Source organism: Emydura macquarii, unplaced genomic scaffold, assembly GCF_026122565.2.
Source record: "Emydura macquarii macquarii isolate MOO-44397 ecotype Brisbane River unplaced genomic scaffold, CSIRO-AGI_Emac_v2 contig_1170, whole genome shotgun sequence".
Taxonomy (NCBI): domain Eukaryota; kingdom Metazoa; phylum Chordata; order Testudines; family Chelidae; genus Emydura; species Emydura macquarii.
Genome location: NW_027131307.1, coordinates 1,383,784 through 1,401,472, shown reverse-complemented (window position 1 = coordinate 1,401,472; position 17,689 = coordinate 1,383,784). Strand labels below are relative to the sequence as shown.

The 17,689-nt window shown below is 44.8% G+C and overlaps 1 protein-coding gene and 1 long non-coding RNA gene across 3 annotated transcripts in view; one reads left to right on the top strand and one right to left on the bottom strand.

The window, feature by feature from the left end:
• LOC137152332 (uncharacterized) overlaps window positions 1–2,827 on the bottom strand; it is a 32,500-nt gene extending 29,673 nt beyond the window's left edge. Inside the window, exon 1 of the long non-coding RNA XR_010919511.1 lies at window positions 2,670–2,827. This is a non-coding gene — a long non-coding RNA (uncharacterized lncRNA). The remainder of the gene's footprint in view (window positions 1–2,669) is intronic.
• A 12,410-nt stretch (window positions 2,828–15,237) lies between these two features.
• Window positions 15,238–17,689, top strand: part of UQCC1 (ubiquinol-cytochrome c reductase complex assembly factor 1) — a 143,039-nt gene continuing 140,587 nt past the window's right edge. Inside the window, exon 1 of one of the 2 annotated variants that reach the window (XM_067546870.1) lies at window positions 15,238–15,371. In XM_067546870.1, coding sequence (XP_067402971.1) covers window positions 15,285–15,371 — 87 coding nt within the window. In that variant the 5' untranslated portion in view covers window positions 15,238–15,284. The remainder of the gene's footprint in view (window positions 15,372–17,689) is intronic. The other variant, XM_067546871.1, reaches the window with a different exon arrangement.

The following is a 17,689-nucleotide window of genomic DNA, read 5'->3' as shown; positions in this document are numbered from 1 at the left end:
AAACTTTTTCCTAATGTCCAACCTAGACCTCCCCAACTGCAACTTGAGACCATTGCTCCTTGTTCTGTCATCTGCCACCACCGAGAACAGCCTAGCCCCATCCTCCCTGGAACTCCCTTTCAGGTAGTTAAAGGCTGCTATCAAATCCCCCCTCATTCTTCTCCTTTGCAGACTAAACAAGCCCAGTTTCCTTAGCCTCTCCTCATGAGACTTGTGCTCCAGCCCCCTAATCATTTTTGTTGCCCTCTGCTGTACTCTCTCCAACTTGTCTACATCCTTTTTGTAGTGGGGGGCCCAAAACTGGACACAATATTCTAAATGCAGTCTTACCAACTTGAGTGCAAGTTATGCCGTCCTACAGATTTAAAAACATTTAACTAGAATAGATGCTGTTCAACATCTTCCCTGCTTAGTTGGGATAGAAAGTATTTCGTTATCACTGTATGATATAAATAGATTAATATATTCCAAGGCCAGAAGGGAGCATTGTGATTATCTAGTCTGACCTCCTATAACACAGGCCAGAGACCTCCCCAAAATGATTTCTAGCTCAGATCTTGATTTTAAAATTGCTGGAGATGTAGAATCCACCACAGCCCTTGCTAAATAGTTCCGATAGTTAATTACTCTCACAGTTAATCTATAGAATCATAGGGTTAGAAGGGACCGCAAGGGTAATCTAATCTAACCCCTGCCAAAATGCAAGATTTATGCCTTATTTCCAGTCTGAATTTGTCTAATTTCGACTTCCAGCCATTGAATCGTGTTATACCTTTCTCTGATAGATTGCCGAGCCCATTATTAAATAATTGTTCCCCATGTAGGTACTTATAGACTGTAACCAAGCCACATCTTGTCTTTCTTACGCTAAATAGATTAACTCATTGAGTCTATCACTATAAGGCAGGTTTTCTAATCCTTTAATCAGTCTCATAGCTCTTCTCTGAACCCTCTCCAATTTATCAATATCAATTGTGAATTGTGAGCACCAAAACTGGACACACGATTCCAGCAGCAGTTGCACCATTCCCAAATACAGAGCTAAAATAACCTCTCTGCTTCTACTTGAGATTCCCCTGTTTATGCATCCAAGGATCACGTTTGCCCTTTTGGCCACAGTGTTGCATTGGGAGCACGTGTTAAGATGATTATCCACCATGACCCCCTAATCTTTTTCACTGTCACAGATTCCCAGGATAAAATCCCCCATCATATAAGTATGGTTTACATTCTTTGTTCCTAGATGTATATGTAACCCAGATGCCTAACACGGAGATATCTCTAAGAGATCTATTGCTAGGCTGATTCCACATCCAGAAGTTTTTGGAAGCAGGTGTGGTAGTTTTGGCTATGCTCTAATAGGTTCCCTGACTTGTATCTGCTGGGGTCAGACTTGGACTGCATGTAATAATGGGGAAAGAGTAATTTATATTTTGCTATTCAGTTTTGTATTTTCTTTTAAATGGTTTTTAAAAAATCTATATCTATATCTATATATAACTATATATATATATATATATATATATATATATAACTGGTTGGTTAATCAGTTAGCTAACTGCCTAAGAGCAGTTTCAGCAGAGGAAAAGTCTGCTTGGTTTCCAGCTGAAAATTCCTACAAGCAAGTGGAGGTAAGATGTTGCTTGTGATTCAGCAGACTATAGACTTGCTGATCAAAGACTCCAACTGAATCTTAGGTGAACTCAGCCTAAGCTTTGGGAACTTGGAGTTTCTTCTTACAGTGCTTGTGGTGACTGACCTGTTTAGGTTTAATTTGTTTTCTTGATTTATGTTTTATAACAAGTTGTGAAGATAATGTACGTGAATTATAAAATAACCATGCTAGGTGGTAAAAATAAGTTATATTTCTTTATCATAAGATTTATAAAGTTGGTACTTTCAAATCCCAAAAAACAAAAAGGAATGAACTTAATGTGGGGAAGTTGACTCTGTGCAATCCTTGCTGAAAATCCTTAAAAACTGAATTCTGGGTCTCCAGAATCCTGCTTTTCCATGGAAGTTGGCTTTTTTTTTAGGCACAGGAATGAAGTGAACTCTAGCCCACAAAGGTTACATACACATTTACATTTAGCTGTATTAAATACATCATTCTGCTTTTTTCTACCATAGAACAGACATATTTGGGCGGTAGCACCACTAAAGGTGAGATTGAGATGAGTTTGCTGTCTAACAGATGATTTTTCTAATTGTTCTTAATTTATTTATATAATCTGATGGTCCAGAAAACTGCTGTACCTGACTGGGGACTTGCTAGCTGTTCAAATTTGTACTGATTTGGTCAAATGACTCCCAAGGCAGAATGCTCCTTTAAAACAAAAACAAAACTACCAGTAAAGTGTTCTCATTCTTATAATATTTTTGTGTATACCCAGCACTCAAACTCTGTCACTGATCCACCCCATACTGCTATCACCCAACTGGTTTGAACTTAGCTAGTGTCTAGCACCCAGTGCTATTCCAGGGAATCTATATTTTACAAAGTAGTAGGAATCAGACTCAGCTCTACAAACTGGCTCAAGCATGGGTGTTGTGCTGCAGACAGTAATTTGCACATATGCTGCTCTATGGTGAACAAGATTGTGCAGAGGCACTGCTACACCAGAGGATTGGGGAGCTCAGGGCAACATGCTGTATAGATAGTCACTTACTTTACAATAATTGGAGTTCTTGGGGATGTCTTTGTCCACAGCGGAGCCAGTGGTATGTGTCTGTACCCCATATGCATAGGCCTGGAATCTTGCAGCCAGTAGTATCTGCTAGGGCTGTACGTGTGCCTGCATAGCTTCTGAGGAGCAAAATATGGGACTCTTGCTTGTATCAGTGGCAAATAGCTCTGTGGGTGGAGCCCACTCACAAAATACTTGATCTGAAACTGCATCCCCACTCATCAGTAATGAAGCCTTTAACAAGGTGGGACTGGCTCTATAAGGATAGGAAGGCCTAAGGCTGCCAACCCTGATTACTAAAGAGGCACCCCTGGGCTGGATTAGGTAATTACCTATAAAGGGCAGCAGGTGGCTGCAATGAAAGGGGAAGCCCAGGAACCTACATAAGCTAAGGAAGGCGTCTGTAGGGAAGACCCTGATACCAGGGGGTTTAGAAGCCAGAACCTGAACACTGGGGTTATGTTATGTTTACACATCAAAAAACAAACTCACCGTAATAACTCTCAGAGCCTGGATCAGCTGATTCTGGGGCTGAAAATTGCAGTAAGGCTTGGGCAGGAGCCTAGGCTGTGAGACCCTCCCCCTTTGCTACATTTCAGAACCCAGGCTCCAGCTGGAGCTCAGACCTCTACTCTGCTATTTTTAGTCTCTCAGTGGGAGCTCCCTGAAACTGATCAGTCCATCCAGCCTCTGAGATTTGCCGCTGTGGGGCTTTTTAACTGGGCAGATAAACCTTAGGAGACTTGAAGACTGCTGCCACTGCAGGCTCCAGTAGAAAGTCTTAGGAACTGGGGTTTCCCTGGAGAGGCTATGGGCAGGAACAGCTTGGGAGTGACCCCAGGAGAGGGTAAAACTGCTGGACTACATGTGAGGGTTTTATGTAGGTGTATAAACACAAACTCCTGAGAAGGGACAAACACAGCCTGGGTGGAGTTTGCAGGGAGAATTGTTAGCAGGGCACCATCGTGGCAGCTTGGGCAATGAGCGAGTGCATAGGAGGTGGCTGACCATACTACAGAACCCTTCCTGCTTAGTTGAATTGCCCAATTATTCTGGCCACAAAGCTGATCCAATGGAGAACATACCCCAGAAAAGAATCACTTTCTGATATAAGGGAGAAGAGTCGTTTCCTCTTGTCTGTTTATATAATATGTGGCCATCTTATTATCTGGGAGGTGGTGTCCCAGAGCATAGACAGGTTAGATGAATGGCTCCAACTTCTACAACGTTTATGCTCAGTCAAGACTTTGCCTGAGACTGCACCTGTGAATCTAAAGTTTGCCTAAACACCAGGTCCTTTTGGACAAATCTATTACAAGAGTTCTTGAACAGGGAAATGGATGGAAACTAACTCCCTGACAGACTTAAAGGGGTCCATCCACCAATGCAGAGATGCCAACCCTCTTGGAAGGAGTCCTACTGGTAAATCTAAGCTGTGTCTGGCTGGGTGATAAACTGATCCTAATTGTTCCTGAAGAGGATGGAGGTGCAAGTCACAGATGGAGTCACGTGAGCACAAACTGGCATGTGCTCTAGCAAGCTGAGGCAGTCTCTGGTTGCGAGCAGGGGTTTGAAATTGAGTCATCTTGCGAAAACTCTTCTGAGGAAGGTATGCTCTAGCCCAGCGGTTCTCAACCGGTGGTACGCGGTGGTACTTACCGGAAGGCTGGGTGGTACGCGCGCCGCTGAATCCGCAGCCGCCGGAAGGGCCCTCCCACCCGCCTGTGCGAAACTGTGCGAAACCGTGCCGCCGAAAATGGGGAAACGGCGGAAGGGTTTCGGCGGCGGGTATTGTTTCCGCCGCGAAACCCCGCTGCCCGTCTCTCCCCGCCGCCGCAAATCCCTCCTGCCGCTGCCGCGAAACCCCGCTGCAAGTCCCCTCCCTTTTTTTTCCCGAGTGGTACTCGGGTCGGGTACAGTCTGGTCAAGTGGTACTTGACCTGACTGTACCTGGCCCGAGTGGTACTCGGGAAAAAAAGGTTGAGAACTGCTGCTCTAGCCAATACAGAGTCCAACCTTGCACCTATGGACTTTATTGATTGAGTAGGGGTGAGAATGATTTTTGAGACCCACATAGACAACCAACTGAACGACCGTGTGACCATCTCTGACAACTTGCTGAGAAGAGTGACTCCGAATCAACCAGTTGTCAAGACAGGTACATGTCTCCTTGTCTCTCTCCTCAAGTGGGCTGCTACTACCAAAGGTCTCTTGGGACTACTGAGAGACTGAAAGATAGAACTGTGAATTGGATAATATCCTGGGAGCTGGGTGGATTGCCACATGGCAATAAGCATCCTGGGAATCAGAGTTCCATAGAGTTTAAGGCCATTAGATCATCTAGTCTAGTCTCCTGCATATCACAGTCCCTTAAATTTCACCCACATACCTCTGTATTGAGCCCAAAAACTTTAGTTAGACCAATGCATTTCTGGAGCCTAAACTATTTTGTGCCACAGGCGGAGAACAGAAGAGACTGATGTGCTGTAATAGCAGGGAATTATTAGATGAGATTGACCCAGATGATCCTAGACAGTGATCCGGGCCCCAGGCTGCAGAGGAAGATGAAAAATCCCCAAGGTCCCTGGCAATCTGACTCAGAGTGGCAATTCCTCCCTGATTCTAAATGTTGTGAAAAGTAGGACCCTGAGCATGTAAGCAAGACACACCAGGCAGACATCTAGAAAAGGGACTTTCTGTACTGCTTCAGAGCATTGGTCCATCCTGTCTGGTGTCCCCATCTCCAGCCAGGACTGATACCTGGTGCTTCAGATGAAGGAGAAAAAACCTAGCAACTCCCAGATGCATCTGGCCAGTTGTGCATTGGGGAAAAAAATCCTTCCTAATCCCTTTAGGGGGCTGGTTGAAGCCCTGAAGCCTGAGATTTGACTCAAGTCACTGTTGTACCACAGAGCTGCAAGTGTTATGAGCATGTTGAGGGCATTGCAGGTGACCCTGTTCTCCCCAAGGCATGTGAGGGAAATGGATGAACAAGGAGATTCACAGATTCCAAGGCCAGAAGGGACCACCATGATCATCCAGTGCAGCCCTCTGCACATATAGGCCAAAGAATCTCTCCCAGAAAATGGACTGGAACATATCGTTTAGCAAGATAGCTAATATCATTTTAAAGACTCCTAGCAATAGTGACCTTCCCCTGGTAAGCTGTTATGCTGTTTAATCACCCTCACTGCAAATAAATTGCATCTTATTTCTAGACTGAATTTGTCCAATTTAATCTTCTAGGCATTGGATCTTATTATCATTTTGACAGCAAGGTTGAAAAGCCACCCACTATCTGATAGCTTTGTGTAAATACCTATACACAGTGATTCAGTGCTTAATTGTAATGAAAGAGGTGCCGGGACTCAAGCAGTTATTTTACTTTCATAAGTGATGCAGCAAGCCGAGAGGTGCCAGGGCTATGAACTGCCAAGCCCAGAGGTGCCGGGGCTCAGCCCTGGCACAAATTAAGCCCTGCAGTGATCATTGTCTAAGTTGAGAGTTGCAGACCAATTCATAGGACCTAGGGAGAGAATTATTGACAAAAGAAACCACCTGAAACTTGGCCTGATGGATGAATTTGTTAAGGTATCTGAGGCCTGACATAGGGCACCAACCTCCCTGCTTGTTTGAAATGAGGAAGTAGTGGGAATAGAACCCCCTACTGCACTACTCTGGAGGCACCATCTTGATTGCACCCCACTGGGGAAAAGAGTCTATCTCCAGCTGCAGCAACATGGAGTTGGCACAGACCAGAATTGAATGGAATATCCTCTCTGGATTACTTCAAAGACCCACTGGGCAGTCATAATCACAACCCATGACTCCTGTGGAAGAACCCAAACTCAAGGGTCTTTACTTACAAGTTTGTTGCCCAGCGGATAGTCCAGAATAAGCCAAACAAGAGATTAGCAAAATCAGAGTTTATTCTTTACGTAAAGAAGGTGGTCCCTACAATGTAAGGTGCGACAACTTAACATAAAATTCTAACAGCTTTTATAGCTTCACACAAACAAGTCTTTATACGTCACAGTTTCCGTGCTCTTACATACTAAAAAAACTACTTATCTAGGAATTTTCTTAGCTCAGTATTTTCATCTTTCCTTATCCAAGTTACAAAGTCTTTCTCTGCATTCCATCCCTGCTGGCGTCTAGGTTCCATAACTATCTTGTTAACCCTTAACATTCTAAGATTTAAACTTCTGCTAGAAAGGCACTTTCAATCTCAGGCTTTTGCAGCCATTTCTATTGATCAGTTCTGATAAGAAACAGAGACCCCATCTTCTTTTCCCTTCACGCTCCTCAAAAAAAAAGTGATTTCCAAAGTGAGGGAAGTAAGAGTATAGATCCATGGTTCTCAAACTTTTTGTATTGGTGATCCATTTCACACAGCAAACCTCTGAGTGCGATCCACATTAAAAATCAAAAATAACTTTTTATATTTAAGACTATGTTCAATGCTAAATTTAAACCCTGTTGTTTAAAATGAATTTACCTTTTCTCACTGCTTTTAAATTAAGACTAAAACACATTTTTATCAAATTAGTGTTATAAACATAAAAGTTATTTTAAGTAGAATTTTATTTTAATACTTGACAACAATTAATCACCAGAAGTAGCCAAAATGCAGTGAGATGGATGATGATGTTTATTTGAAACAAGTTTTATTCCTGGTGTTGTTTTAGAAAGGGCGCATCTGATGTCGTCCTTCACATCAAGCTGGTTTCAAGATTTTGTCTTTATTGTGAGAAGGCTGGCGAATCCAGTCTTGCATTTGTAGGCAGTGGGAAATGGCAGAAGGACTCTCAGGGCCATTTCAGGCACCAGTGGATATTCACTTGCAACTGAGCACCAGAACTAGTTTGGAGGTAGCTGTCTGAATTTTGTTTTCACTTCATCATCATTGATCATGTCGATAAACTGTTCCTATGCGTGAATATCCTCAGGAGGTAACTGCTCTGCTGTCACACTAAAAGGGCTCTTCACCAAGGAATGAAGTGTTTCTGGCAGCGCTGAGAAGTAGTGCGAGAACTCTTTGTGAACAGCTCTCGGATGTTCACTGATAGCTGACTTGAGAGCACTATCAATGGTGACTTCCTCCTCCTTGCTGAATGAGGAAAGTGTCAGAAACATGCCATGTCTGTCTGTCCAACTTCCTGAACCACAGATCCAGCTTCATTTAGAAGGCTCTGATTTTATTAGTCAGATCTATTAATGTTGAACGTTTTCCTTAAAGCGATAGATTGAGGTCATTAAGGATATCAAAGATATCAGCTAAGTATGCCAAACAGAGAAGCCATTTCTTGTTATTGAACTTTTTGTTCAGCTCTTGTTTCTCCTTTCCCGGGAAAAACTCTGCCAACTCTTCAGTAAGTATAAAAACACTCTTTAATGCATGTCCTCTAGAAAACCATCAGACTTGAGTGTGGAAAAGCAGAACTTCATATTCACCACCCATTTCGTTGCAGGGCTCTCGAAAGAGATGAGCATGCGCTTTAATGTAGTTCACTGTTTGTATAACAACATCCACCACAGCATTGAGGCAGATGGGCAATATCTTTGCAGCTAGGACTTGACAATGGATTCCACAATGAGTAACAATCACATTAGGTGAGATGCACTTTACTTTCTGCAGAAAGCCAGACCGTGCACCCATCATGGCTGAAGCATCGTTGGTACAGATACCACAAAGATTTTTCAATTCAATGCTATTGCTTTCAAAAAAGGCATCACCTTATTGAAAATGGTCTATGTTGTTGTGGTTGTTTCAAGCTGTTCACAGAATAAAAACTCGTCCTTAACATCCCCAGCATTAACATACTGTACGAACACTATCAATTGTGTGCAGTTAGTAACATCAGTAGTTTCATCAAGTTGCAAGCTAAGCATACTGAAGGCAGAATGTTTAATTTTATGCACAATTTGTTTTTTGATATCTTCAGACATCTCACATGTTCTGCGTTTCACAGTATCATTGGATATGGAAAGTATATTAAGCTTTTTGGTAGTATCATTGCCAAGTATAATCATAGAATCATAGAGTTGGAAGAGACCTCAGTACGTCATCTAGTCCAATCCCCTGCTCAAAGCAGGACTAACCTCAGCTATATCATCCCAGCCAGGGCTTTGTCAAGCCTCAGCTTAAAAACCTCTAAAGATGGAGATTCTACCACCTCCCTAGGTAACCCATTCCAGTGCTTCACCACCCTCCTAGTGAAAAACTTTTTCCTAATGTCCAACCTAGACCTCCCCAACTGCAACTTGAGACCATTGCTCCTTGTTCTGTCATCTGCCACCACTGAGAACAGCCTAGCTCCATCCTCCCTGGAACTCCCTTTCAGGTAGTTAAAGGCAGCTATCAAATCCCCCCTCATTCTTCTCTTCTGCAGACTAAACAAGTCTAGTTCCCTCAGCCTCTCCTCATGAGTCTTGTGCTCCAGCCCCCTAATCATTTTTGTTGCCCTCCGCTGCACTCTCTCCAACTTGTCCACATCCTTTTTGTAGTGAGGGGCCCAAAACTGGACACAATACTCCAAATGCAGCCTCACCAATGCCGAATAGAGGGGAATAATCACTTCCCGTGATCTGCTGGCAATGCTCCTATTAATGCAGCCCAATATGCTATCAGCCTTCTTGGCAACCAGGGCACACTGCTGACTCACATCCAGCTTCTTATCCACTGTTACCCCCAGGTCCTTTTCTGCAGAACTGCTGTCTAGCTCATTGGTCCCCAGTCTGTAGCTGTGCATGGGATTCTTCCGTCCTAAGTGCAGGACTCTGCACTTGTCCTTGTTGAACCTCATCAGATTTCTTTTGGCCCAATCCTCCAGTTTGTTTAGGTCCTTCTGTATCCTATCCCTACCTTCCATGGTATCTACCACTCCCCCCAGCTTAGTGTCATCTGTAAACTTGCTGAGGGTGCAATCTACCCCATCCTCCAGATCATTAATGAAGATGTTGAACAAAACCGGCCCCAGGACCAACCCCTGGGGCACTCTGCTTGTTACCGGCTGCCAGCTAGACATGGAGTCATTGATCACTACCTTTTGAGCCCTATGCTCAGTTCTCTATCCATTTTATAGTCCATTCATCGAACCCATACTTCTTTAACTTGCTGATAAGAATACTGTGAGAGACTGTATCAAAAGATTTGCTAAAGTCAAGGTATATCACGTCCACTGCTTTCCCCACATCCACAGAGCCAGTCACCTCTTCATAGAAAGCAATCAGATTGGTCAGGCATGACTTTCCCTTGGTGAATCCATGTTGACTGTTCCTGATCACCTTCCTCTCTTCCAAGTGCCTTAAAATGGATTCCTTGAGGACCTGCTCCATGATTTTTCCAGGGATTGAAGTGAGGCTGACCGGTCTGTAGTTCCCTGGATCCTCTTTCCTCCCTTTCCTGAAGATGGGCACTATATTTGCTTTTTTTCCAGTCATCAAGGACCTCCCCCAGTTGCCAGGAGCTTTCAAAGATAATAGCCAATGGCTCTGAAATCACATCAGCCAACATCAGCGACACAATATCTTTGCACGCTGGCAGAACAAGTTCCTCACCTATCGTATGTGGTGTTTTGATACATGCAATTCATAGCAAAACAACTTAAGAGGCCTCCACAACTTAGGTCGTTTGCTGTCAGAAACTTCCAGCTGCATTAAGCCTGGCTTTCTTTGTTGCTTCTTCTCTGTGTTTGAAAAAAATCCATGTTTTGATTTTTATGCTCAGGATGTCTAGTTTCAAGATGTTGCTGCAATTTGCATGGTTTAATCGATTCAACAGACAAAACTTTGCAGCAAATGATGCATTGTGGTTTTTCAATAACAGAGGTAACCAGGTTTTATGTAAGACTCAAGCTACTTTTGGCTTTTAGCCGTTTTAACAGTAGAAGTGGTCATTATTTTCAGGACAAAGTATGCGGCTGTGTCTCTGACTGTTAAATAGGAATGTACTTCTTTAAATCAAGCCTTCTAATGTTGTCTCAGTCTGAGGGCTGTCCATAGGAAAAATGGTGCCCTGGGCAAACTTCTATTTGGCGGCCTTTCTTTCAAGGCGAAGCAGGACTGGCAGTGAAGTGGAGTTGGGGGTGCAGCTGGGCTGGAGGAGCTTGGACTGTGTGCATGGTGGGAGGTGTATGTGCAGGTCTGGCTAGGTTGGCACTTGAGCCTTTGTCAGTGTGTTTTGGCTGGAGCCTGACAGACTCAGCGACAGAATACTCTGGCACTGATAGGGTCATGGGCTGGGATGCAGGGGAGTTGGGCGGGCCTGTGTCGTCCTCCTTCCTTTCCACATCACCCCTGGGGTAGTCACCTCTGTCATGCAGGCTGGCTTGAGTGGGGCGGGGGGGCATTTAGTATATTGTGTGACATTAGTATGGCAGAATCATGATAATGAGTGTGAGATACATCATGTCAGGTACCGTTAGAAAGTATCTTACTCAGCATGATATATTCTAATGCTTATGTTCATGTATTATATGTAAAATGAAAGTTATGGATGTATTGCTATTTCTGTATGTCAATTTGGGCTGACTGGGACACACCCCAGACAGAGAGGCGGCAAGACAATAGCCTGCTTAATGGCCCATTGAGGCACTCACCGATGGGAGGGGCCCAAGCACACCTGAGGAGTCATCAGGATCGGCCCATGTGACTATGGACCCCAGGCACACCTGAAGAGGCACCAGGATTGGCCCATGTGACTCCGGACTCCAGTTTGGGTCTTGTGACTGTCCACAGGCCGCATGGCCGGGAGAGGGGGTTTATAAGATCACACCACAGGATCCATTTTGTCTTTGCTCCTGTCCAGTCTGCAGACACACACCTATCTCTGGATCAATTCATCTTGCAACTGAACCGAAGGACCTAGACCTATCCAGGTACTGGATGTGAACCAGAGGGACCTATACAAGCCTGCAAATCCACATTTCTTCCAGAAACCTGATGTATAGGGACTTTTAATCATTTGTATATCTGTGATTTGCTTTAACCCTTTAACATTTCTCTCATGGTTTCTTTCTTTCTTTTTACAATAAACCTTTAGTTTTAGATACTAAAGGATTGGCTGGGAGCATGATATTTTAGGTAAGATCCAAACGTATATTGATCTGGTACTGTGGCTGACCCCTTGGGGTCAGGGGGAACCTTTTTAGTAAAGAGCATAGAGTTCTAGTAACTGGTTTCTTTACTGGACCTAGAGCTGATTTGGGAGCCAGGAACTGGAATGCAGTAAAGGGGGCTGTGGGGATTTGTGGACTGGCTTCTTGATATCCAGTGTGGGGAAATCAGAAGCAGTTCGTGGCTGGTTGGGAAGCCGGACTTCAGTGTCACCCACCACCGCGGGGAGAATCGGCTCTCCTTTTGCAGCCTGCCCTAACCTTGGCATTATCAGTTGGCTACCCTGGGCATGGACGGGTCACAACCTCATCCCAGCCTGTGAAGCCTCAGAGGACTAAAGACTGCTTGCTTTGCCTCACCAGCCCTGACTGAAGACCAGGGCTAGAAACTGCTTACTCACCTCGCCCTGTTTGAGGGCTTAGGCTACAGAAAGTGAACAGCTAATCCCCAGTATAAAGTTTGCCCATACAGGTGTGACAGCAAGAGGGTATGGCCTTCCTCCCACACAGGATTCTTCTGATTCATTGTTTATTCAGTGTATCAGCTGGTCGATCCTCCTGCTCTGCTCTCCCACTCTCCTTGGCCCCCTTCTCATCTCTTTACATTTTCTCTGTGACCCCATCCGTGCCTAGGGTAGCTCATCCAAAAATGCCAAGATCAGGGCAGACTGCAAAAAGAGAGCAAATTCTACCAAACAGGTGGCTAACACTGCAGTAACTTCACCAACCAGTGATAAACTGTGCTTCTGATTTCCCCCCACACTAGTTATCAATAAGGTCCCCTTTACTGCATTTCAGTCTCTGGCTCCCAGTCAGCAACTTGGTCCAGGAAAGAGAGAAGTTATTTAAAACGCTATTCCCTTTACTAAAATGTTCTCCTGACCCCAAAGGATCAGCCACAGTACCAGATCAATATAAATTTGGATCTTACCCAAAATACCATGCTGCCAGCCAATCCTTTGGTAATTAAAACCAAAGGTTTATTATAAAAGGAAAGAAACAGATGAGAGAAATGTTAAATGATCAAAGCAATCAGACACATACAAATGACTGTCAAGTTAATATATATCAGATTCTCAGTAGAATTGTAGAGTTTGTAGGCTTGTACAGTCCTTCTGGTGTACATCAGTACCTGGATGGGTCTCAGTCCTTTGTTTCACAGCTTCAGTTACAGATGAGTTGATCCAGAGGAAGGGAGCAGGAGTGAAGACAACCTGGGATGGAGCAGCTGCCTTTTATGTCCCTTTGCCATGCGGCTTGTTGAAATTCACAGAAACAAGATGGAGTCCAGGGTCACCTGGGCAAGTCCTGGTGACTCATAAGGTGTAGCCCCAGGGTTCTTTTCACCTTTGAATTCCCTTAATGTGCCAGGAAGCAGGGTTATTGATGCTGCCATTCTAGCTGGGGTGTTGCCCACAAACACAACACAAGTTGAAATACAGCTATATCAAACATATTCATAATTTCCAATAGAAATATGACACATAAACAAACAATATAATCTTATTTAGCAAATTATACCTTTTAATGGTACCTGACATGACCTATCCCATATGAATTATTGAAATTTTGCAATATATATTAAATCATATTCTAAAAGGTCCCCCCTAATCCAGACAGCATCACGCCCTCTCTCTAGGCAATCTTGATATGCTCACATGATTTAACTACTATCTGTACCACCAATCTACCTCCCCATTACTGGCTTATTTTCCCATCTAATAACATCTCAAACTGTTTCTCCAGTATCTCCTTTTGGATCTCTTGCCAGTAACCTAAACTTAACATGTCTCAAAAAAGTCTTTTCGTCCAAACCCAGTACTTTCCTCTCTCTTCATCACAGGTAACTGCACCACTAACTTCCCAGTTAGAATAACAGAATCATAGGACAGGATGGGACCTTGAGAGGTCTTCTAGTGCAGTCCCCTGCACTCAAGGCAGGACTAAGTATTATCTAGACCATCCCTGATGGTTCATCAGGATTGTAACCTGGTAACATTTAACTCCATACACATCCTAGACCTGTACATCCTGTCTATTTAAAAATTTTGCTATTTCCTCCTGCCATAACATTTCCATGATCTATCTATCTCTTCTTCCCATAGAACCAGAGTTCTTTTTCAGGGCCTCATTTCTCAGTATGGCTACTACAGTTTCCTTTTCACAGGCCTTCCTGCCATCTAATCCCTTAACAGCACCATCTAAATTCAGGGGCTAAAGTCATTCTTCTGGGTCCTTATTCCTTTACTGCTTCAATGTGAGGCTCTTCATAACCAGGCCCCTCCCTATGGAGTCATCCTTCTAGCCTATCACATTACCTCCTGTCCCCAGGCTTCAGCCACCATCACCTGCTTTTCTGCATCTTCCACAAGCACTTGCACCCGCACTGCCCCTACATGGGCTGTGCTTTCCAAATTAGCCCAGCTCCAATGCCAGGCCTCAGCTGATTCATAGAGCTGATCCGTGGGGCACCTCTGCTCTGGGTGGCTGCTCAGCTGGGGGTGGGCGGCAGGGTCCTAACTGGGTTGTTCCCAGAGCAGAGCTGTGGCCATGGCCCCGCCTCAGCAGGAGTTTATTATAAACATCTACATGGGGCCCCCCTTCGTAGACGCCAGTGGCTGCCCAGGGAGGCGCTCAGACCGGGGTGCTGGAAGAAGTTGTGTAGTGAGGGTGCTGAGGACCCCCGAAGCAAACTGCGACTCTGTCTATGATAGTGGAAACCACTTCATGCTGGCGGTGTGACAGCGCCCCTCCTCCCCCCAGCACTCATGGCTATAACTGGGCAGGCGCCATCTGTGCAGCACCCCTGGACAGCCTATCAAGTCCGAGGCCTGCTAGGCCAGTGCTTCTTAAACTTATTTGTAGCACCCCCTTCTTTGTGTCTGGAGTAATTTATTCCCCCTCTCCCACCAGACAATGACATATACCGATAAAGAAAAACCAACATGCAAATCTCAGTAAATATGAAAAGCAGCAAGGCACTGATTGAAAGATCCCATGATCCATTGTAATAAGAGCAAAACCAGACTGGCCTGGTGAACAGTGCTTGCAATTAAATGTGCACAGGGCACTGTAGCAAACAGATTAAAGTACAGATGGCAACGACTCTGTATAATACTATGCAAGCTTAGTGGAAATTCATCCCCAGCCCAGCGCCAGCTGAGGTCTGATGTGTCTGGCTGGATCAGCATGGCTAGTTATTCAGGGTGGCAGGTACAATGTGCGGGTCCGTTCCTCCCCCCCCCAAAAGCTGCTCATGCCCCCATCAGAATGCGCTCCCTACCCCCCCCCCCAGGGGGCCGCCCCAAGTGTGAGAACCTTGGTGCTGCTAGGCAACCAACAGGGCTTGTTACTCAGCCCCCCCTTCCCCCATAGTCACAAAGCGCAGGCGCAGAAGAAATTTAATCCCAAAGCGCGCGCAAACGAAGGGGCTTCGGTAGTGTGTGCGCACGCGCTGCTGTGTATTCAGCCGCCGCTCCGGATGGAGGATGCGCTGGGGAGAAGCGGAAGTGCCCATCATATTCCGGAAGTGCGTTTGAGGGTCATGGCGGCCTTGGTGAGAGCTGTGGTAAGTATCTGGCTGGGTTGCGGCCTGGCCGGGTTCGGAGCCTGTCTGTGGCGTGGGTCGTCTGCCCCGTTTTGTGCCGCCCCGGGGGCCGCGGTCTCCGCGGAGTGATAGGGCCCTAGGAGTAGCGGGCTCGTTATCCCGGGACTTTGCCTGCGGCTGCCCGGCGGGGCTGTAGTTAACGGAGGGTGGACCGGAGCCCTGGCCCCGCGCTGGGCCCCGCTGTCGGCGGTGGCGTGTGTGGTGCAGGCGGCTCGTGGAGGGAAGCTGGGCTGGGCGCGCAGGGGAAGTGTCGGAGGTAGCACAGCCCGGCCGGCCCTGCTGTCCAGTACCACAATGACGCGTTTTCCTAAAGTGCTTAATGAGAAATGTTAATTTATTTTGTCCTGGTGTTAATAATGCGGGTTTACTGTAACTGCCCTGTTCTGGATCACTGGCCTTGTCTGCTAGGTTTTACATTACACGCTTCCTTCCTGCATGTGTCTCAGCCTTGGTCTCCTTTCTTGTTCCCTACCACACCAGTGATGCCAGCCTCAGTGTCCTGTTCATATCCTCTCACAAACATCTCCATGCCTGCTGCCCTATACAATTTCTCTTGAAAACTCACTTCTGCTGTCTTCTCTATGAGAAGCAAATACCTATTTCTTTTTCTATATAAGAACCACTATAGTGTGCACATGTCTTAACTGTGAGTGGTTATGTTGTCTGTCTTCTCTTTTTCCCTTCTTATCATGTTGGGTGTGGATTATATGCTCTTCAAAGCATGGACAGCTTCTTTGTGAATACCCAGCTCACTTGCTGGGGACTTGATCAATAGGAAATGATAACCTAGGGCTTGAAAACTTTACCTGACATCCACTAGCCATTGCCTCCCTTCTATTGCTTCACCTCCAGAAACCTAATAACCTAATTAGTCTCACTTTTGTTGTGGTCCTTGTCTCTCTCTGCCTATTGTCTCTTGTTGTATATTCAGATGGTAAAACCTTGGATGCAGGGACCACTTTTTTTTTGGTTGATACAAAGCCTAGCATGATGGAGTTCTGGTCCATGATTGGGGCTACCACAAAACAAATAATGGAACCTAACTTGCTAGATGGAGAGAGAGTAGTGAGGCAATTAGGGTTTTCATTATGTAAGGGCAGTATCCAAATCTCCTTTCTCTAGCTGTTGGAGACCAGGGCTGTGTGGAAATTCTGATGAGTGTTGCCTTTTGATACTGCTCACATTCTCCTTTCGTATCAGCCTCTGGCTAATAGTTTTCAATTCATCCATTTTTCCTTTACCCTCAATCTCTCTTGCTGCTGGAAAGAGCTGGAATATTTTTTCCCCTCCAACCCCAGAGCCCCATGGCTGCTGCAAGTGTAAGTAATAGTCTCTGGTATTCTACCCTCTCTTGCTTCAATTTTTCAGTTTTCTTCCCCAACCAATAGTGCCATTGCCTGTCAATATTTGTTCCTAACCTGACCTGAGAAGTATCGTTGCTATCCAAAGTCTGCTGAATTTACAAGACTAATCAACTTTCCCTCCACTGTAGCTTGAGAAATTTAGGCTGCTGCAGTGGTGCTGGAGCTCTCTGGAAATTTTGCTATGTTGGTTGTATTCAGCTCATGTTTGGAAGATTTTTCTTTCTCAGCAACAAAGGACAGAAGCATAACTAATATTTTTAAATGAAAGTTTGGATTTTGCAGAAGATGGTGACCCTTGCCTAGGAAAGATTCCTTAACCCTCTGCACATTCCTTTTCTGCTGTTCCTGTAGTTGGTCTCTGAATACCATTTTCCCTCCTATTCCATTGTTTATCCATCTCTTATTTCAGCTCACCTGTGTCTTGTGATTCCTTTCCTTTGAGGTCTATTTTCAATTCCTTTGTTCCATGTGGTGGTTTTTTTTTTTTTTTTTTAAAACAGCCATTCAATCACCTCCCCTCCCACAAAATACTGATCAGCTTACACTTTTTAGATGTTTCCTCCTTGATCTTTTTATCCATGCGGAGGAGTATCAAACCTGTTCCATATCAGATATCTTGAATCTTTCTTTAGCCATTCTTTATAGAAGTTGCTGATTTTTATTTCAGGATCTTTTCACTTGTTGGAAGCTGTATGTCAGGATACTTGCTTCAAGAATTACTGTTTGCAGTCCTCTGTGACCTGCTGAGCTAACTTTCTGAATGTTAAACTTTTATTAATTCAGACATTTGCCAATCATTGTTTCAGTTTGCCCAGTTAGCATCAGAGACAAAAAATTGATCTTTCAACACTTTGGTATAGAGAGAAGGAACATCTTTACTACTGGAAGCACTTGCGAGTTGTGGAAGTGCATGTC